A 20,046-nucleotide genomic window follows, 5' to 3' on the forward strand; every position below is an offset into this window, starting at 1 on the left:
GTTAGTTATAAAGGAGAGATAAAGACATTTCCTGAAAAACAAAAGTTAAGATCATTTATCACTACCAGACCTGTCTTACAAGAAATGATAAATAGAGTTCTTTATACTGAATGAAAGAGATAATGAGTAAGAAGAAAATAGCAGAAAGTAGAAAATTCACAGATAAGAGTAAACATAGAAACAAATTCAGAATTCTCTAATACTGTGAACATGGTGCATAAAGTATCCACATCTTTAGAATAAAGACTAAAAAATTAAAGTAAAAGTAACTACATTAACATGTTGAGACAGGCAATATTAAGAGGTAAAACAAAAGACCCAAAATTTAAAATGTGCAGAAGAATGGAGTACAAATATAAAATTCTTTATTAGTATTTACATATTCTTTTGCTTAGCTTTTTCTTTATAAGCAATGTTAAGCTGCTATCATTTCAAAATAACTTATTATAGGGGTAGATGTGTGTTGCAGTGGGTTAAGCCATTGCTTGGACAACCTGGACTCCATATCAGAGTGTGTCAGATTGAGTCCTGCCTCCTGCCTCTACTTCTGATCAAGCTTTTTTTTTTCAGTTTCCTGTTAATGCACATCCTGGAGGGCAACAAGTGATAGCTCAAGTGGTTGGATCCCAGACTCAGATGGAGTTCTGAGATCCTGTGTTTGTGCTGGCCCAGCTCCGGCTGTTTCAGAATTTTGGCGAATGAATCAACAGATGGAAGATCTGTATCTTTCCATCTTTCAAATAAATAAATAAATAAACATTGAAATAGAAAGCTATATGCCAATATCCTTGGTGAATATGGACACAAAAATCCCCAACAAAATATTAGCAAATTGAATCCAACAGCACATTAAAAACATTATTCACCAGGATCAAGTGTGATTCATCTCGGGCTGCAAGGATGTTTCAAAATACCCAAATCAACAAATGTGACACACTACATCAACCGAATGAAGAACAAAATTTATATGATCATCTCAATAGATGCAGAAAAGGCATTTAATAAAATCCTACATCCCTTTGTGATAAAAACTCTGAACAAATTAGGCATAAAAGGAATGTCCTCAACAATAAAGACCATAAATGACAGATCAACAACTAACATCAACTGAATGCGGAAAAGCTGAAGGCTTTCTGTAACACATGGAACAAGACAGGGATGTCCACATTCACCACTTTTATTCAGCACAGTGTTGGAATTCCTATACACAGCAATTAAGCAAGAGAAAGAATTAAAGGGAATCTTAATCATGAAGGTGATAGTAAAAGTTTCATTATTTGAAAGTGACATGATCTTGTACATAGAAAACCCCAAAGACACGAAGAAAACTCATGTGGTTTATTAATTGTGAGAAAGATACTAATATGAGGGCCTGGAGCTGTGGTATAGTAGGTTTAGCCTCTGTCTGCAGCGCCAGCATCCCTATGGGTACTGCCGATTCATGTCCTAGCTGTTCCTCCTCCGATCTAGTTCTCTGCTGTGTACTGGGAAAGTAGTAGAAGATGGCCCAAGTGCTTGAGCCCCTGCACCCAAGTGAGAGACCTGAAAGAAGCTCCTGGCTTCTGATATGCCTAGCTCTGGCCGTTGCGGCCATTTTGGGAGTGAACCAGCAAATAGAAGACTTTTTTCTCTGTCTCTCTGTCTCTCTCTCTCTCTCATCTGTGGCTTTATCTCTTAAATAAATAAAATCATTTTTTAAAAAAAGATACAATATGAGATGATAATAGGGGAAATGGGGTGAGGGATATATGGGAACTCTTTGTATTACTACCTCACAATTTTCATTTTGTAAATTTGAAATTATTCTTAAATAAAATTTTAAGTAAGAACTAATGAACTGATTGATAAAAGATTCAGGATACAAAGTCAACATGCAAAAATCAGTAATGTTTTTATACATCAATAATGAATCCTCTGAAAAAGAAATCAGGAAAGCATTCCCATTTCTAATAATGATAAAAAAGTTCCCAGGAATAAATTTACCAAAGGAGGTAAAATATTTCCATAGTGAAAACCATTAATCATTGATGAAAGAAATTTAAAAGGACAAAGGAAAATGGAAAGACATTTTGTGTTTGTGGATTAGAAGACCCAATATCATAAAAATGACCATACACATAAAGCAATTTACAGATTCTATGCAATGCATATCAAAATGCCAATGACATTTTTCACAGAACTGGAAAAAACACTATTAAAATTTGTATGGAACAATGAAGACACTAAATATCCAAAGCCATCTTGAGCAAAATGCACAAAGCAGGAAGCATTACCACACCTGACTTTTAAATAGCTTACAAAGGTATACTAATTAAAGTAGCATGGTATTGGCACAAAAACAGATACATAAAACCATGGAACAGAATAAATACCCTAGAAGAAACTGTGGCATCTATAGTCAATTGATCTTTGACAACAGTGCTAAGAATGTGCTTAAACAATGCTGGTAAAATTGGATATCCACATGCAGAAGTGTGAAATTAGACCCATATCTTTCACCATGTGCAAAACTCAACACAAAATGGATTGAGGACCTAAAAGTAACATCTGAAACTGCAGAATACCCTAGAAGAAAACACAGGGGAAATTTTTCAGGACATTTGAGTGGATAAGGATTTTTTGGATCAGTCCCCAACTATACAGGAAACAGAAGAAAAAACCTACAAGTGGGATGTCATCAAATGAAAGAGCTCCTGTCCAGTAAACCACCAATGGAGTAAAGAGATAACCTAAAGAAAGAGAGGAAATATTATCAAGCTAAGTATTTGACAAAGGGCTTATACCAAGAATATATAAGGAACTCCAGCAACCAATAACAAAAGACCAATTGAAAAAAAAAGGGCAGTAGATCTAAACAGAAATTTCTCAAAGCAAGATATATAAATAGTCAACAGAGACATAAAAATGGTCAAATCACCAGTCACCAGAGAATTGCAAATCAAAAACATAAAACTACAACTTCACCTCAGATAAGTTATTATCAAAAATACAAGAGATAGTAAGCATTGATGAAGATGTGGAGAAAAAATGAACACTTGCACAGTGTTGATAGGAAGTAAATTAGTAGAGCCCTGTGGAAAACTGTGTGAAGTTTCCTCAAAAAGTCCTATCTCAGGGAAACAAATTCATTCTGTCAAAGAAACATATACACTCCTATGTTTATTGCAGTACTATTCACAATAACTAAGAACTGGAAACAACTGAAGTGTCAATCAGCTCATGAATGGATAAAGAAGATGTGGTCCATACACATAATGGAATACTATTAAATCACAAAACAGGGATGAAATCTTGTCCTTTATACCAGCATGGGTGGAAGGGGTGGTCATTATGTTAGGTGAAATAATCCAAGCACTGACAGACACATATCACATTAATTTCACTTACATATGGAGTCCAAGAAAAAGTGATCTCACAGAAGTTAAAAGTATTATGTTGCTACTAAAGGCTGAGGAGGGAAGAGGGGAGAAGGGGACAGGGAAAAGCTGTTTTACAGGTGCTAAGCTATAGTTAGATAGGAGTAAGAAGTTCTACAGTTCTATTGCATAGTAGAGTGCCTATAGGTAATGCTAATGTATTGTTATTTCCTTCAAAAAAAAAAAAAACAAAACAAAACTAAAAGGATTGCCCTAATTGGGCATTATAAAGTGTGTCCATGCATTGAAATATCACATGGTACTCTATAAGCATGTGCAATTTCTATAAGTCTTTTAAACATTTTTAAGTAAAAAATTAAAATAACTAAAAGAAAAGAAAACATAGAAACTATTACTCATCCTACTTATACCTTTTGGGCATTATGAGAATAATAGAAGTCTTTTGCTTGGTTACTAGAAATTTGGTAGCTGGGATACAAGTCAAGTACTTTATAGCAGACTCAAGTTCCTATTCAGAGTCTCTGTGAGCTTGACCTTATCAAGTTTCTAAGTGAAAATTTATTGTCCTTACTCTTTATTGGAGAACTAATCTCTGTCCTTACTATCCTTCTTCTCTCTCTCCAATGGCTCAGAGGAATATGTATATAAATCAAATCTCTGGAACAGTCCTGCAGGTATTGTACCATCAAAGGTCAGGATGCAATCCAAATTCTAATAATGTCTCTCAATTATGGTCACAATGATGCAATGAAGAAAATGAGTATGTAAGTATTAGGAGAGAAATTAAAATAATCTACTAACGAGAATAGTTTAATTATAGGAATGATATTATTCAGCTTATTTGGGGGGATGTATGTTATGGGGTACTCTTGTATATCTCTAATCATCATCTGATTTTGGCCTGCAGTATTGGGTGAATTTATTCTGATCCTTCTGTGCGCCCTAACCACCATTTTTTCCTGATTGGGTCCTGGTTTTCCTCACCTTCTTTAACTTATCTCTACCACAGAAGCTTCCTACCACCTCCTCCTCTGTCAGAGATCTGCCATGAGGAGGGGGTAACTCAGGTGAACACTTTCTCCACAGGATCTCATGTCCAAGGACAAATACAGGTTTTAGAAATATCCATTTGCATTTCATGTAGCTAAATATAATTGAGCAAAAGGCCAAATAGCAAATCAACCTGGAAATTAGGGGAATGCATTTAATAGTGAAATGAAAAACTTATCCATTTTCTTTTGATGTTCCTATTGGAATGTCCTGATGCATTCCTTATTACACTGTGCTCTAACCACATAAATAAGCACACATCCTGACACTCAGGCTTGCTATTCCTGCTTCACAATTGCTACCTTATTTTAATATGTCCATAGTCTGAGAAACAATTTTAAAGCTTTTATGTCCTGGAATAGTCAGTAGAGTTAGCTCAGATTTATAGAGAGGCAGCTGAAAATTTACCTCTTACTTCAAACATGTCAAGTTGTCAAAAGTTTCACTGTATTTTTGCATTGCTGCCTGCTAATAATGGCATAACAGGTGTGGTTTTTATTGTCTCAGAACAAAATGTAAAAGATGGCTCTTGGAAACATTAGATATTTGATGCATTTAAAATAACCTCAAGATATATGCATGCATATATAATCTTTTGACCATTAAATGACCTCTTGTGTAAAGATAAGGAATTGCTGAATCTGAGAATATTTTTGGGTTCAATTTCTATTTTCACTTGAGCCAAAAAAAAAGCTTGGGGTGACAAAACATGTCTGAGTAGGAAGTGTTGATAGGAAATCATTTTAATAGTGTGATTTCTTTCCATTTAATATCTACCTCCCAAAGATATTTCAGTAGATTCAGTCTTACATACTTCATTTGGCTTGGAATTCTCTTCAGGATGCTTTTGGGTTGTATTTGCAGTGCCATCAATGAACTCCACTAATTTTAATAACCCATAGTTAATGTTTTCACTGTATTCTTCTGTTAATGGTATAGCTATCATGTTTCAAATAGGGATTTGTTTTATTTAAATCAATCAAATCAGGGTCACCTTAAAGTTTATCTTTTATAATGTTACTGAGTGGATGAAGAATTACCTTAAAATAAATTTGAACATCAGTTGTAGTTTGAACATTGAGTTAAAGACAATTAAGCCTAATACAAATTAGTCATAAGGCTTTTATCCTTTTACATGAAAAATAACTATAAAAACAGCATCACGTTTCAGTGACCAGTTGTCTATATTTGAGCTTTTCTTTAAGTCCAGGGAATTTGTAGCTTTATGGTATGTTAACTTTGCTGCTAAGTAATAGAAATCTTTCTTCTGAGAACGTAGCTATGGTTCCTAAGAAATATAGGTGTGTGTCCAGAACTACATAGGGAAAAGTACCTGCAATCCTAGGTTTCTAATGTGGTACATTAATTATCTCTTTTCTATTGAAGACACTAAATTCGAATTACCTTACATGTGATTGGACTTTTCCCTTCAGTGGAATGATGGATGATTCAATAGTCATCCAAATAGCATTTGCATTACATTTTGAACAATGCTTCTTTGTCAAATGCATATATGATCCTGTTGTAACTGGAATGTGTGGAGAAAAAAAAGACTGTATAAACGAATCATTTTAAAAGGCTTAATCAATTCCTGGAAATTGCAGGAAAATTATGCATTATATGTGCCAGAGTCAGATAAATTTTTTTGATTATTGGCACTTTCAATAAAGGGGGAAACTAATGATGTTTTTAAAGCATATGGTACTTGTATAATCAAGGAAAGTTTCCCTAGCAACAATAATTATATGAGCCTCTTATAACTTCCTCCTCTAATTATCTGTTTTATTAGTAGATGCATATCACCATCCATTAGGGAGCACTTTAAAACATAATGAGACATTGTTATAATGAAGATACACACTCACATTTATATTTGTGTGCATGTGTATCTCCATATACAGAGGTAAGTCCTCAAATGATGTGGTTTAAGTGTGGATGTCCTTGTAATGACAACAAAATTATTTACTATTAATATTTTCTCACCACACACAACAGAAAGTTAGGAGAGTTTATGAGGTAAATCCATGAAACCATCGATAATCAGTATCAATATTCCACTACACAGGATCAAGAATGATAGATCTCAGTGTTGGAAGGGACCCCAAAGGCCATTTGGCTCATTTATCATTTTATAAAATGAAGCAGCCACGATTCAACTTAAGTGAGTTACTCAAAGTCACTGTACTGTGAAAACACACACACATACACACACACAAAATCATCTCTCTGATTGACAAGATGGTTAGATAGCATAAAAATGAATACCCTTATAACAAAGCCACTGCCATATTGAGGAACTAACCCTCCTTGGGTGGGGTACAGAATGATAGTACCTTACATGATTTCTGTTGTACATGAATAGCAAACAGTACATTCAAACACCTCATGGCCCAATGCTTCATATTTCCTTACCTGATTATCCCACTTCTAAGACACAGTATAATAAGAGGGGATTTTGGTAGAGAAAGGGTAAGGGGTGGGTTCTCTATGTGAACATGTATCTACCTCCTATGAAGTCCTCTGACAGTCATTTGAGAATAGCGATAGAGGGAGTGTTAAGAGAAAATTTCCTCAAGAAGAGTGGAGTGCAAATTTCCAAACTCTGCTTTTATGCACCCTGTCAAAAACTAGGGGACCAGGAGAAACCAGATATAGATATGACTTTACATATTTTATATAGACATGTTTTACAATGCTTATCTCAGATGTTAGGGTCAATATACCCTTGGAATAGCCTAAATGCATTACTGAGATTTCATGGCAAGGAATTATATTTTAAGGGGGCATGATTTGATATGTGATATATCCAAATGTAAACCATGTTGTAACAAGCTCTATTGTATTCCTCTTGAGATATTTTTTTTGAAAGACTAATGAGTTAACCTTTGTAAAGTATCATGAGACCATCAGGCTACAGAGACCTATGCCAAGTAACAATTTAAGACCACTAACAATACTCAATACACCTAGAAAAACAGAATGAAAATAATCAGTAAACTGTTCATTGCTGTCCCCTTGGTATCACTGACACATAGTTAACATATTAACAGCTAAGATTCATGTGTTTAGAGCAAGAAAATGATCAACGGCAAAGAGCATATCCACCTTTGAAATGACATGATCCATGATAAGGATCAGATGTTAAATTGCTTCCTGCACTGAGCACGCTCAATTAAGAGTCTGCACAGTGAGATCATCTCGATGGTTAAATATGCTCTGTGGGAACAACCTTTATGGAGCTTAAAAATCACAGAAGGACTATTCCTACCATGACACTGGAGATTTGGAAGGCATTTCCTCCCCCTATTTCTCAAATTGGTAGTTTTATTAGGAAGCCTTTGCCTGAGAGGCTGTTGAGTTTGGATTCATACCTATCCACCCCTTTGATTCTGTGAGCAAGAGATGCTTTCAGTAAATCCAGAATGGATGAATGCAGCTTTTGTCCATGATGCCTGGACAAAAATGTGTTATTCATGCATTTAGTATTTGATGGCTTTCAGCTCCTTTTCAGGAAGCTCATCTGTTCTCTTGAGTTCCTTCTCTGTGTCTTTCTTTCTTCCTTTGGTAGGGGTGGGGGGGGGTGCTTACTAATAATGCTAGAGACAGCACAAAATCATCAGACCTGGTTTTTACCTGCAACTGACCAGGTTTTTGACCTTGCAACAGTTATTTAACTATTCTAGTTCTTAGCTTCCTCATGTTTTAAAAACTTGCATAGTTCTTGTCCATTGTTAAACATCTGTCTTTCCCTGCCAGACTGTAAGCTGCACCACTGCAGGAATCTTATTTTTACCCACTAATGTATCCCAAGAGTCTAGCATATGTGAGGCACATAGTAGGTACTCAGTAAAAGTTTGTTTAATAGATGAATATTTTATATCTCAGTTAACAGTTCAACCATTCATCCAGTCTCCCAGTGTAGAGGTCAGTGAAAATTCCTGCCATCCTTTATACCCATACATGTCAATAAGTCCTATTTCCTAACCTCTAGCACACCTATCAATTCCTTTCTATCTGTATCTAGGTTCCTATTTATCAGGTTTTCATCATTTTTATTATATTCTCCAAAGCATTCACAGAATGATTTTTCTTTGTTTTTTTTTAAAGTTATTATTTATACAAAGAGAACAAATTTCATGTACTTTATATAGAGAGTTTTAAGAGCAAAATGATACTTCCCACCCTCTCTTCTTTTCCTTACTTTCTTATTTTTCTTTTAACTTTTGCAATGACATGCTTTCAATTTACTTACAATAACAAGCTTAACCCTCCACTAAATAAATAATTTAACAAGAAGAAAAAATTTGCTGTTCCTCAGGAGTTTAGGAAAGGGCTATAAACAATAATCAGATCTACACTCATGGTCACGACATTGTCCTCTTTAAAATCTTGCCAGGGCTTTCCCATTGCCCTCAGGATCAAGCTTAAATTTCTAGACATGACATACCGGGATGCTCATGAGCTATTAAGTCCTTTGTGACCATGTCCTCAATATTAAGATAATATTAAATGATCCTTGCACATTATGTATCTGTTCTCCATTTTAGCACTTAGTGCAAGGCATTTTACATCTTTGTTCACATTCTCTCCACAACTATAGATATTATGCTTCATCATTTTTATATATCATGGTTGCACAGGTGTATGGAGACATACTAGGTGCTCAGTAAATATTTGGCAAGTGAACAATTAATTCAGGATGCTATATTAGTGCAATAGTTCTCACACTATGGAGCAAACTGCTTAGACTTTCTGTATCTCAGTGTATTAAAATCCTTAGGGATACTGAGGTAGGCACACTAGAGACCACCATATTTGGGGACATGAAACTACTTTCTTAAAGATCTAAGATTCTACAGGGATGTCACTTTTCTTTCACCATTTGATCTGTCTTGGGGTTAGGGGTTGTTTGGTGTGAAGGAAGATTAGGGTGGGTTTAAGGACTTTGATCTGGAGAAGGAAGGAGGGGGAGTGTAGAGGTGTGTTTATAATTAGCTTTTTTCTTTCTTGTGTGTGATTTTCTTCTTTGCTGACAGGTCTGATGCATGTCTGTGTGATAGGGTATAGGACTGGGCAGGGAAAAAGAAATTCTCCGCATATTTACCTTAATGTCAATTCTTTGGAAATACAAATATTTGATTATACAACTGGTGAGTGACTGGTCCATTACTAGTAATCTTATGCATTTCTGAGTCATCATGAAGGACACAGAAGAGAGGTGAGTGATCTGACAGCATGTATATGATATGGTATCACTATTTAATCTGTCAGTGTTTACTAAATCATATATCAAGAGAGGTATATGACTCAATGAACCTTACCATAGTAAAGACATTAAATGTTGGTGTTCTCTCATTTTCTAAACACTCTCTGAACAATGATGTGCATTCCTGTGATCTGTACTATGCACCATATATTTATCTTCAACTCAGGATTCTTCTATAAGTTGCATTCATAACTATCAAGTGATCATTGGACATAGCCACCTGGATCTACTGCAGATGCCTCAGGCACAGCATATCAACAAAGGAGCTTACAATGCCTGGCCCCTCTGTCCCAAACCTGCTTTTCTGCCTATGCCTTTTCTCCCTCTGCTGGTAGTGTTTCTTTATTATGATGTTCCAAATAGTTATCCCTGGCTGCTCTGCACTCTTGTGTCTGTCTCTCTGTCTGTCTGTCTGTCTGTCTCTCTCTCTCTCTCATCTACACAGTATCTCCTCTGGTTTGTCTACTAGTTTTACAACTACAGTTTCATTTCAGGCAGGCCCTCTCCACCATGCTCCTGGACTACTCCAATAATCCTGCTGTATTCTGTGTGAGCATACATCAAAGAGTTCATAGGGAAATAGAATTAAAAGGCAAGTTTATTTTGGTTCAAAATAATTCTGAAATCCATGTGTAGTTTTTTCTCATAATATACATTTCCCATGAACTTTTTGAATATCCCCCAATATGCATTTAAAAATGTTTCCAGCAAAATAAGCTCATATTTTTATCCCATTTCTATGAAATTTCTGAAACCCTCTCATATAGTTCCCTGTATCATCACTTTCCAAGCAATATGCTGCCGTGAGAATGGTCTATTTTACATGTAGCTTGGTTCAAGTTATTCAGTGCTTTCCTATTGCATCATGAGAAAATTTAAATTCATTTTTAAAGATTTATTTTATACATTTGAAAGGTATAGTTACAGAGACAGACAGACACACACACACACACACAGTGAGAGAGAGAGAGAGAGAGAGAGAGAGAGAGATCTTCCATCTGCTGATTCATTCCCCAAATGACATCAACAGCAAGGGCTGGGTCAACCTCAAGCCAGGAGCCGGGAGCTTCTTCCAGGTCTCCCACATGAATGCAGAGGCCCAAGCACTTGGATTATCCTCTGCTGCTTTCCCAGGTTCATTAGTAGGGAGATGGGTTGGAACTGGAGCAGACAGGACTTGAACAAGTGCCCATATGGGATGCCCGCATCACAGGTGGCAGCTTAACCAGTTGCGCCACAGTGCCAGCCCCGAAAATGTAAATTCTTTAGCATGGTGTGTAAATAAGTTTCCCATACTCTGCCCTCTGCTGATCTCACCAGTTTTATATCTTTCTGCCCTTCTAGGTTGCAGCCCCATCCAGTGACTTGCAAGTACCCAAATGTGTCATTTAGATTCATACTTTATTTAAGCTACTCCTTCTGCCTATAATATTCTTTCCTCTTTTCCACTGACAAACATGCAATAACCTTTCCAGTATTAATTTCAGTGTTATGACTGCTACAAATCCTTATCTGGCTATAAGGACTCTTCTCATCCACAGAATCTACTGTTCCCCATGTGGCACATGACCCTGAACATGACCTAACAGCGGCACATTTTTACACACGGTGAATTAGATGATGGGCTTCTTGAGGTCAATACATTTACAGTGGTTTAAGTGGTTGGCCATGAAGCTAGTACAAATTCTGACACTTATATGGATGACTGTGGGCAAGTCATTTCACATCTCCATGTCTCAGTTTCTTCGTGTGAAAAGTGGGCATAAATATTGTGCTTATCTCATAGATTATGAGGATTCATTAATGTATATACAGCATTCGGAACAGAAATGACTAACACATAATTATGTGTTTGGTATAATAATATAATAATATAAACAATATGACTTTAAGCTTTAAGCTCTAGGCCATGATAGTCTGACACAAGGAAGGGTAAAAGGTATCTAATAACATTTACTATATAAGTTAATAATCAGATTAGGTTCCAATTCTACAGTCCCATAACACCCAGTGACTTTCCTTTCATTATTCCTTTTGAACTTATTCAGTGTGTCTCCTCTGTTGTATTCTAAGATACATTTGTGCAACAACCACATCCATCTTGCACCACGCACCATACCAAGCATACAGAAGGCACACAAATATTTGTTAGTTATATAAATGAATGATGTTAAGGTTTGCATTTTAGTGATAATCAGATTTCTTTAACATTTGGATCATTTTCTGAAATTATCAAATGCTATAGTCTCTCCCCCTTATTTGTATGCAAGGTGACCAAATTTCAGAGGCTTATTATATTAGAACTAACTAATTCTCCTAGTGGAGGAATCCTCCTGTGTTTTTATAATGTATGATCACAGACTTTTCAGTTCACAAACTAATTCAGTGGTACAAAGAGCCCCACAACACACTGATCCTTCTGTTTTCTTTCATTTTACATCTTCAACAAAATTCATGGGCAGATGCTTTGTAGGAGTCACCATTCATTAATTCTACTCATTTAATGAGTACACAGTCTAAAGTTAATGAAAAAAGTATAAAGATTTGTCCATTGTTTTTGTTGCTTATAATTCAGGTGGGAAAAAAAAAACAAGCCTTGTGTACAAATACCTGTATCACAATGCCTTCTTTGCTCTCTAGCAATGTATACCATAGATATTATTTCAGGGGACACCAATTGATATGATAGGAAGGGTTTCATAGGATGGCTAAAATTTTAGTTAGCCTTGGTGGAAAGATAATAGCATTCTATGCGAAGGAAAAAGCATGGACAAAAGTGTGAAAATATGATGCATTGGGGATAAGGACAGCATACAGACTATTTTGGCAGAAGGAAGAATTTGTACAGAATGCGAAAGTGAAAGATAGGTTGGAGGCAGAGATATAGAATAATTTGAGATGGGATTTTGATAACAGGCTAGGATATGTTATCTGTAGACAACGGAGAACTGTGGAATATATTGGGGTGGGGAATGGGAAAAGGAAAGAAACGTTGTAGGAATAGTAATTGAGTATTTTTTTTTTTTTGACAGGCAGAGTGGACAGTGAGAGAGAGAGAAAGAGAGAAAGGTCTTTCTTTGCCGTTGGTTCACCCTCCAATGGCCGTCGCGGCCTGCGCGCTGCGGCCGGTGCACCGCGCTGATCCGAAGGCAGGAGCCAGGTGCTTCTCCTGGTCTCCCATGGGGTGCAGGGCCCAAGCACTTGGGCCATCCTCCACTGCCTTCCCGGGCCACAGCAGAGAGCTGGCCTGGAAGAGGGGCAACTGGGACAGAATCCGGCGCCCCGACCGGGACTAGAACCCGGTGTGCCAGCACCGCAAGGCGGAGGATTAGCCTAGTGAGCCGCGGCGCCGGCCAGTAATTGAGTATTAATATGGCTTTACATAAAATGGAGTAGAGTTCCTGGGATAAATTGTGTTTTAGGTGATGGGATACCCAGTAGCAATATTTAGCAGATGGCTACAGAGGCCTGATTCTTAAGCTTGGGTGAAGCACAGATTGAAAATAATCTGTATAGAACCTGTAGTAGGAGACTTAGGAATGGCTGAAAGGACTACAGAATAGAGAATGAGGACAGAAGTTTAAGCACACACCATGGAAAAAAATAAGATGAAAAAAAAAAAAAAGAAAAAGAAAACAGGCAACAGTGTGTCATAAGTGAAAATGCAGTAAAATAGCAAACTGGGAAATACCTGGAAACTCCTTATAATCCACTAAAGCATCCCCATCACACTTTAAGAAGCACTACCCTAAGGGAAGAAGTAGTTAGAACTCTGGAGCGGTGGAATGAGGAGAAAGAAATAACTGTATAGGTACCTGTTGAGCAGTCTGATCCTGTCCACTTGGGATCACAGCTACACACTCCAGCATCCAGAAGAAAAGTCCCATGTCCTGAGCACTGCTCTTGACATATAGGAAGTGGAGTTTCACAGTTGACTCCTCCCCAGCCAGTAGAGCAGTGACATTCTCCTTTTACACAGATGCCATGGCTGGAACACATTGGGTCTAAGCAGTCCTCTGAAAGCCCAAAAATGGAGGGGGTGGATGTTAGTAAGGAACAGATGTGAAGAGCACACCTTAAAATAGTGCAATTGAGATACATGGATTTCTGACTTATTAATACTGATCATTAATACTGATCATTTTAGATCATTAATATTGTTTTGACAATAAAACGACTTGATACATGCAAACACTGTGTTCAAGTCAGAAAGACTGTAACCTAAATTTAACAGAAAACCGCATGTAAGCTGTGAAAATTGTGGATGGTGTGCAGTGCCACACATAAAAAGGTGGGTAGATTGGTTTGGACCTTAAGAGGGTTTTTTTTTTTTTTGCCTTTGCAAAACAGAGAGGCTTTTGGTAAACAATTTCTTATCCTTTCTGAAATTGCAATCATAGCTACCAGAAAGGACTTTTACTTGACGTATCAAGAGGAGTTTACACAATTTAAAAAAAAATTTTGGATTATTTCAGGTTTTGGGTAAGGTAATTGCTGTTGCATGAAAGAATAGAAATTACATCAATTTATTATAATTTCTCATTTATTCCTTAGAAGCACTGAAAATGCAACATTTTAAATCTAATTCTAAAATTCTTTTCTTCATGACTTCTATCAGGACACCGTGACACAGTTTTCAATGTCACAGGCCCACTCAATGTGTCTCTGATTCTGCGAGGCTGGCAATGATTGTGTATGTTCTGACAAATGTATAAACTATTTTAGAGGTAGACTCCTATGCTTTTCTTGGGGAAAATTGTTTTACACTTATAACTGAATAATCATTTCATTGGAAATGGGAAGATTCATTTCCAAATTTTTTGTCTTCTTTTACAATTAACATGAGGCTAAAATAACTTTCATAGTGAGGATGTGTGCTTCAAATCACTTTTCTAGTAATGGGAGTAGATGGACAAAACCTGCCTATATTTGCAAGATTCTCCTTGATTTAGGGTGTGGCTTGTGGCTATGGAACAGAGTAAGTCTAGCTAAGCACTATTATAATTAGTGTTACTGCCATTATAATTAGCCCAAGATCTAAGGTTCATTAGCACAATACCCTACTACCTGAGCTAATTAGCAAATAAATACCAGAAGGTATATCTAATTTGGTTTATCATTTGGAGAGAGGGAAGGTTCAAAGTATAGAATTTTTTAGAGGGAGGTTATTTTGTTACATTAAAAATTTTAGTAAACAAAATATTATTTATCTTAACATGGCTTATTTATTAAGAGCTGTCCTTAAGGGCAGGTGTTGTGGTTCAGTGGGTTAAGAGGCTGCTTGGGAGGCCTGCATCCCATATCAGAATGCTGCTACTGGCTGATCCACTTCTGATCCAGCTCCCTGTTAATATGCTTGGGAAGGCAGTGAATGATAGTTCAAGTGCTTGTGCCCCTGCCGTCCAAGATAGAGACCGGATGGAGTTCCAGGCTTCTGGCTTTGACGTGGCCTGAACCCAGCTGTTGCAGCCATCCCAGGAGAGAACCAGCAGATGGAAAAACTCACTCTCTCTGTCTCTCTGTCTCTGTCTCTCTCTCTCTCTCTTCACTCTGCCTTTCAAATAATAAATTTTGGGAAAAAAGGGTCTACTTCAATGAATTTGTGTAAGTCTCATTTAAATCATGAAAGACATACTTCAGACAGAGGTACAGGTTGTATGGCTAAGAGTCCAGACAAATGGAATACATGAATGAAATGGGTTGGATGTAAGTTGGGAGCAAACTAAATGCCAAGTGTCCTGTTTCAAGAGACCTGCTGATACTCAGCTCCCGTTGATTGTCACTGTATAGTAATGTGTGTCAGCTATCAGATTTTCTAGTGTTCAAGGGAAAGCAGGAACAGGGATTTTTTATATGACACATCTCTCTTAAAATTTTGGTAAATACCACATTAAACAACAACAAAACCAATATTACCACTATGTGAGTCAAATAATACCATCCATAGACCTCACGTCAGCCTATAGGCTCATAGTCTGTAATATCTGACTTAAAATATTTCTTTCAATTGAATTTGTTTTTTTATTATTTTTTTAACTTTTATTTAATGAATATAAATTTCCAAAGTACAGAATATTGATTACAATGGCTTCCCCCCCATAACGTCCCTCCCACCCGCAACCCTCCCCTTTCCCACTCCCTCTCCCCTTCCATTCATATCAAGATTCATTTTCGATTCTCTTTATATACAGAAGATCAGTTTAGCATACATTAAGTAAAGATTTCAACAGTTTGTTCCCACACAGAAACATAAAGTGAAAAATACTGTTTGAGTACTAGTTATAGCATTAAATCTCAATGTACAGCACACTAAGGACAAAGATCCTACATGAGGAGTAAGTGCACAGTGACTCCTGTTGTTGACTTAACAAATTGACACTCTTATTTATGGCATCAGTAATCACCCTAGGCTCTTGTCATGAGCTGGCAAGGCTATGGAAGCCCCCTGAGTTCACTGACTCTGATCATTTTTAGACAAGGCCATGGTCAAAGTGGGAGTTCTCTCCTCCCTTCAGAGAAAGGTACCTCCTTCTTTGATGACCCATTCTTTCCACTGGGATCTCACTCCTGGAGATCTTTCATTTAGGTTTTTTTTTCCCCCAGAGTGTCTTGGCTTTCCATGCCTGAAATACTCTCATGGGCATTTCAGCCGGATCCGCATGCCTTAAGGGCTGATTATGAGGCCAGAGTGCTGTTAGGATATTTGCCATTCTATGAGTCTGCTGTGTATCTCACTTCCCATGTTGGACCATTCTCTCCCTTTTTGATTCTATCAGCTAGTATTTGCAGACACTAGTCTTGTTTATGTGATCCCTTTGGTTCTTAGTCCTATCATTACGATCAATTGTGAACAGAAATTGATCACTGGGACTAGTGAGATGGCATTGGTACATGCCACCTCGATGGGATTGAATTCGAATCCCCTGGTATGTTTCTAACTCTACTGTTTGAGGTAAGTCAGCTTGAGCATGTCCCGAATTGCACATCTCTTCCCTCTCTTATTCCCACTCTTACATTCAACAGTGATCACTTTTTAGTTAAGTTTCAGCACTTAAGAAGAATTGTGTATTGATTACAGTATTCAACCAAAAGTATTAAGTAGAACAAACAAACAAAAAATACTAAGAGGGATAAGTTTGTCTCACTAAATACGGTGAGCAGTCTTCCTTGCTATCTTGGTTTTTCTATAAATTTTGTTAGTGACAAATGCAAATTTGAGCTAATTCCTTTTTCATCTGCTTACAAAATTTAACTTAGAAGGGTTTAAATTAATTACATTACATGTTGTAGTTGTTGCGATAGACAACCATGGTGGTTTGTGTGTCCATACAGCATCTGAATTTATAGCAAACATTATCCTTTCATTTGGATTACATAAAAACAATTTTCAAAAGTAACTCAGGAACTTGGTGCCTGGTCCAGGCCTAATGCCACTCATTTGGACAGATACAATCTTCACACCAAAATTCTACTCTTGCTAATCGGAGGTGGAGAGCTAAAGTCTTGCTTGTTCATGGAGTGGAATGAGATTAAACCCTTTAAAATGCTGTGTAATGGTCTTAATGAGCCATCTTTAAAAAGCAATTGTAGTGCATTTTCAGCAGCCTCTTTCCTGAACAACAGTTGTGATGAGACCATTTCCCACAGTAATGGTTTAATATTATTTCTGAAATCGGCCTTGTTTGAGGAATGCGGCATGAAAACAGGTGTGATTAGTAGTAAACTTATTCCACAATGTGTCTCTTTAAATGATGAAACTATAGCCATTTCCAAAAATTTTTTGCAAAGTCTCCTTTGGGGTGAATTTAATATAAAGACACTTCTTTGAAACTCCTTAGTGGTAAGCCTGCTTCCTTAGGCATAGAGGTCAAGTTTCAGAACGAGGTATGTTAAAATAAATGATATGAAGCAATAATAATAATGGTAATTACAAATCACTCCCAAAGAAAACATTTGTGAAATGGCTCCAAATGTGCATATATTATTTTATTATGTACTTTAAAATGAGATGTAGCATAATACATTCTGTAATAATGAAAGCATATGAATTAACACCTAGAATCATCAATATGGAAATTCCCAAGTTATAAAACAATGTTAGAAATGAGGGAGAAAACACCATTTTTTCATTACTGCTCTGAGTACCACAGATACAGCCTCGTGTATAATATTATAGACTGTCAGAAGAGACATGAGTTCGCCTGACCCCAACCCCTGCTCCATGTACTAAGGACATGTTGAGCGTTTATTGTTTACAAAGCAATGCTGCTTCTTTCCTAGAAGCATAGAATAACACCCAGGGCATTTCTTGAGAGCAAAGCCTGAAGCAATAGATCAAAATGGGGCTCTGACCTTCCTCGCATATTTCTCCTTTGTATCCTGGCACACAGATGCAGACTCCCATGATGCAGGTGCCATGGCCAAAGCACGTTGGGTCAATGCATTGTTCTTCTGGAACATCACACTCTGGCCCCTTCCAGCCATTTCGGCAGACACAGTGTCCTTTCTCGTATTCTCCGTTCCCACCACACAGCACAGGGCACGAATCTGAAGGTTGGTAAATGAACTTGTAATGTTCTCATAATGCTTTCAAAATCTCCAAAGAGCAATTCTCTATTGATTCTTGCATAATATTTCAGGCAAAAATCGTACTATTTCTGTCTTACCCGTTATTAAATAGGCACATATTCATGATTACATAGAATTTTCTTCCTATGGGGTGGGGTAAAGATATTTTGTAAAGATATTCTGCATGAAAAAATTATTTCACATATTTTTGTTCCCATCTCATCATGCTCTTAAACTATTACTATTATTCTAAGCTAGAATTTTTCTTCCTCAAACAAATGTATATTACTTTTAGGAATCAAATCCTATCTTACTCTATTTTAAAACACCAGCAATCACTTCCACACCCAGCCCCAATTCTTCTAGGAACCTAGAAAGTACTTTAGAATTCTGTTGAATGGAATTCAGCCTAAAGAAACTGAGTATCTGAGAACCTGGAGAGTAAAACGTTAACAGAACAGAAACTTCAGGAACACATGGAAAAGGAGCAAAAACATCTGTAAAATCATAGTTATAGGCTTATAGGAAAACACTGTGTGATTTACCTAAAGGTTTTCAAGGATTAAACTATGGGCAAATCTAGGAAGCAGTCAAGTTTGCTATTTAACTTCTGCCTTTCCAGTCTTTATGTTCTAGGTTATGTCCCTGTTCATGATTTTCCATTCCCTCCAGTTACATTGGTGTGTATAAGCAGTTACCAATTTGGCCCACCTTTTAAAAATATGTATATATATATATATTGAAAATTTTCTTAACTGATGCATAAAAATTGTACATATTTATGGGGTACCAACTGATGTTTCAATACATTTATACATTGTGTAATGTCTAATCAGGACAAATATATATATCTTCTCAAACATTCAAAATTTGAAAAGGTGAAAACATTCAAAATCCTTTCCTCCTCTATTTTAAATAGAAAAATATACAGTACATTATCTATAGTCATCATATTGAGCAACAGAACCCCAGAACTTCTTTTAAAGTCATTCCATTGTGAATTAATTTGTTAAGGAAATATAAGCATCATATAGTGGTTGAGTCAGACAATTTTGGTGCAAGTCCCAGCTGTTTGGTAACCCTGCATAAATTACCTGACCTCCCAGTTTACCCATAAAACTGGGATAGTAGTAAATCTTACCCAAAGAGATAACACGAAGTGTTTAGAACAGCATTTGTCATAGTAAGTGCTTTGGGTGGCAGTGGTGTGGTTACTGCTGCCATAGTTGATACTGCTACTACTACTTTTGTTATTAGTACTAAATCCAAGTTCTCAAATGACATCTATTTCTCTAAATCAATCAGAATCGCAAAGCAATTTTACCTCTAGCACAATCAGGTCCAAGGAATCCTGGGAAACAATGACAATGGCCAGAGATACATTCTCCATTTCCATTGCAATTGGTGGAACAATCATCCATTATTTCTATAAATGGAAAAAAAAAGAAAAAAAATGAATAAGCCAGGAGGCTGTAGAGAAAACTGAAGAACTATTTTTTAAGTTGCAGATACTCTTGAGCCTATAGTAGTCTTGCCCTGTGCTGTCTACACAGCACTTAATGCTCAAAATCAGATGCCAAAGACTTCTGTAAGATGTCACATGCAGGACAAAATTATTAAAAGGATCTGGATTTGCTGAATTGGCTATTTAAGAGTGGAACTAAAAATGAAATTCATCTCAAAGTGCATAAAGGGTCTAGATGAATTGTATTCTTAAGACATTCATGATAAGGCTAAAAATGTACCAGGATTATCAGATATTTCTCAAAAGTAAAACAGGCTTAA

The 20,046-nt window shown here is 36.7% G+C and overlaps 1 protein-coding gene across 6 annotated transcripts in view; it reads right to left on the bottom strand.

The window, feature by feature from the left end:
- Nucleotides 1–20,046, bottom strand: part of TENM1 (teneurin transmembrane protein 1) — an 870,866-nt gene that overhangs the window by 255,754 nt on the left and 595,066 nt on the right. For all 6 annotated transcript variants that reach the window (XM_051827790.3, XM_051827788.3, XM_051827787.3 and 3 more), the window contains 3 exons: nt 19,586–19,687; nt 18,046–18,240; nt 13,509–13,709 (listed from right to left, as the gene is read on the bottom strand). In XM_051827790.3, coding sequence (XP_051683750.1) covers nt 13,509–13,709; nt 18,046–18,240; nt 19,586–19,687 — 498 coding nt within the window. The remainder of the gene's footprint in view (nt 1–13,508; nt 13,710–18,045; nt 18,241–19,585; nt 19,688–20,046) is intronic.

Source organism: Oryctolagus cuniculus, chromosome X (genome assembly GCF_051225735.1).
Source record: "Oryctolagus cuniculus isolate XC-2025 breed Fujian yellow rabbit chromosome X, ASM5122573v1, whole genome shotgun sequence".
NCBI lineage: Eukaryota > Metazoa > Chordata > Mammalia > Lagomorpha > Leporidae > Oryctolagus > Oryctolagus cuniculus.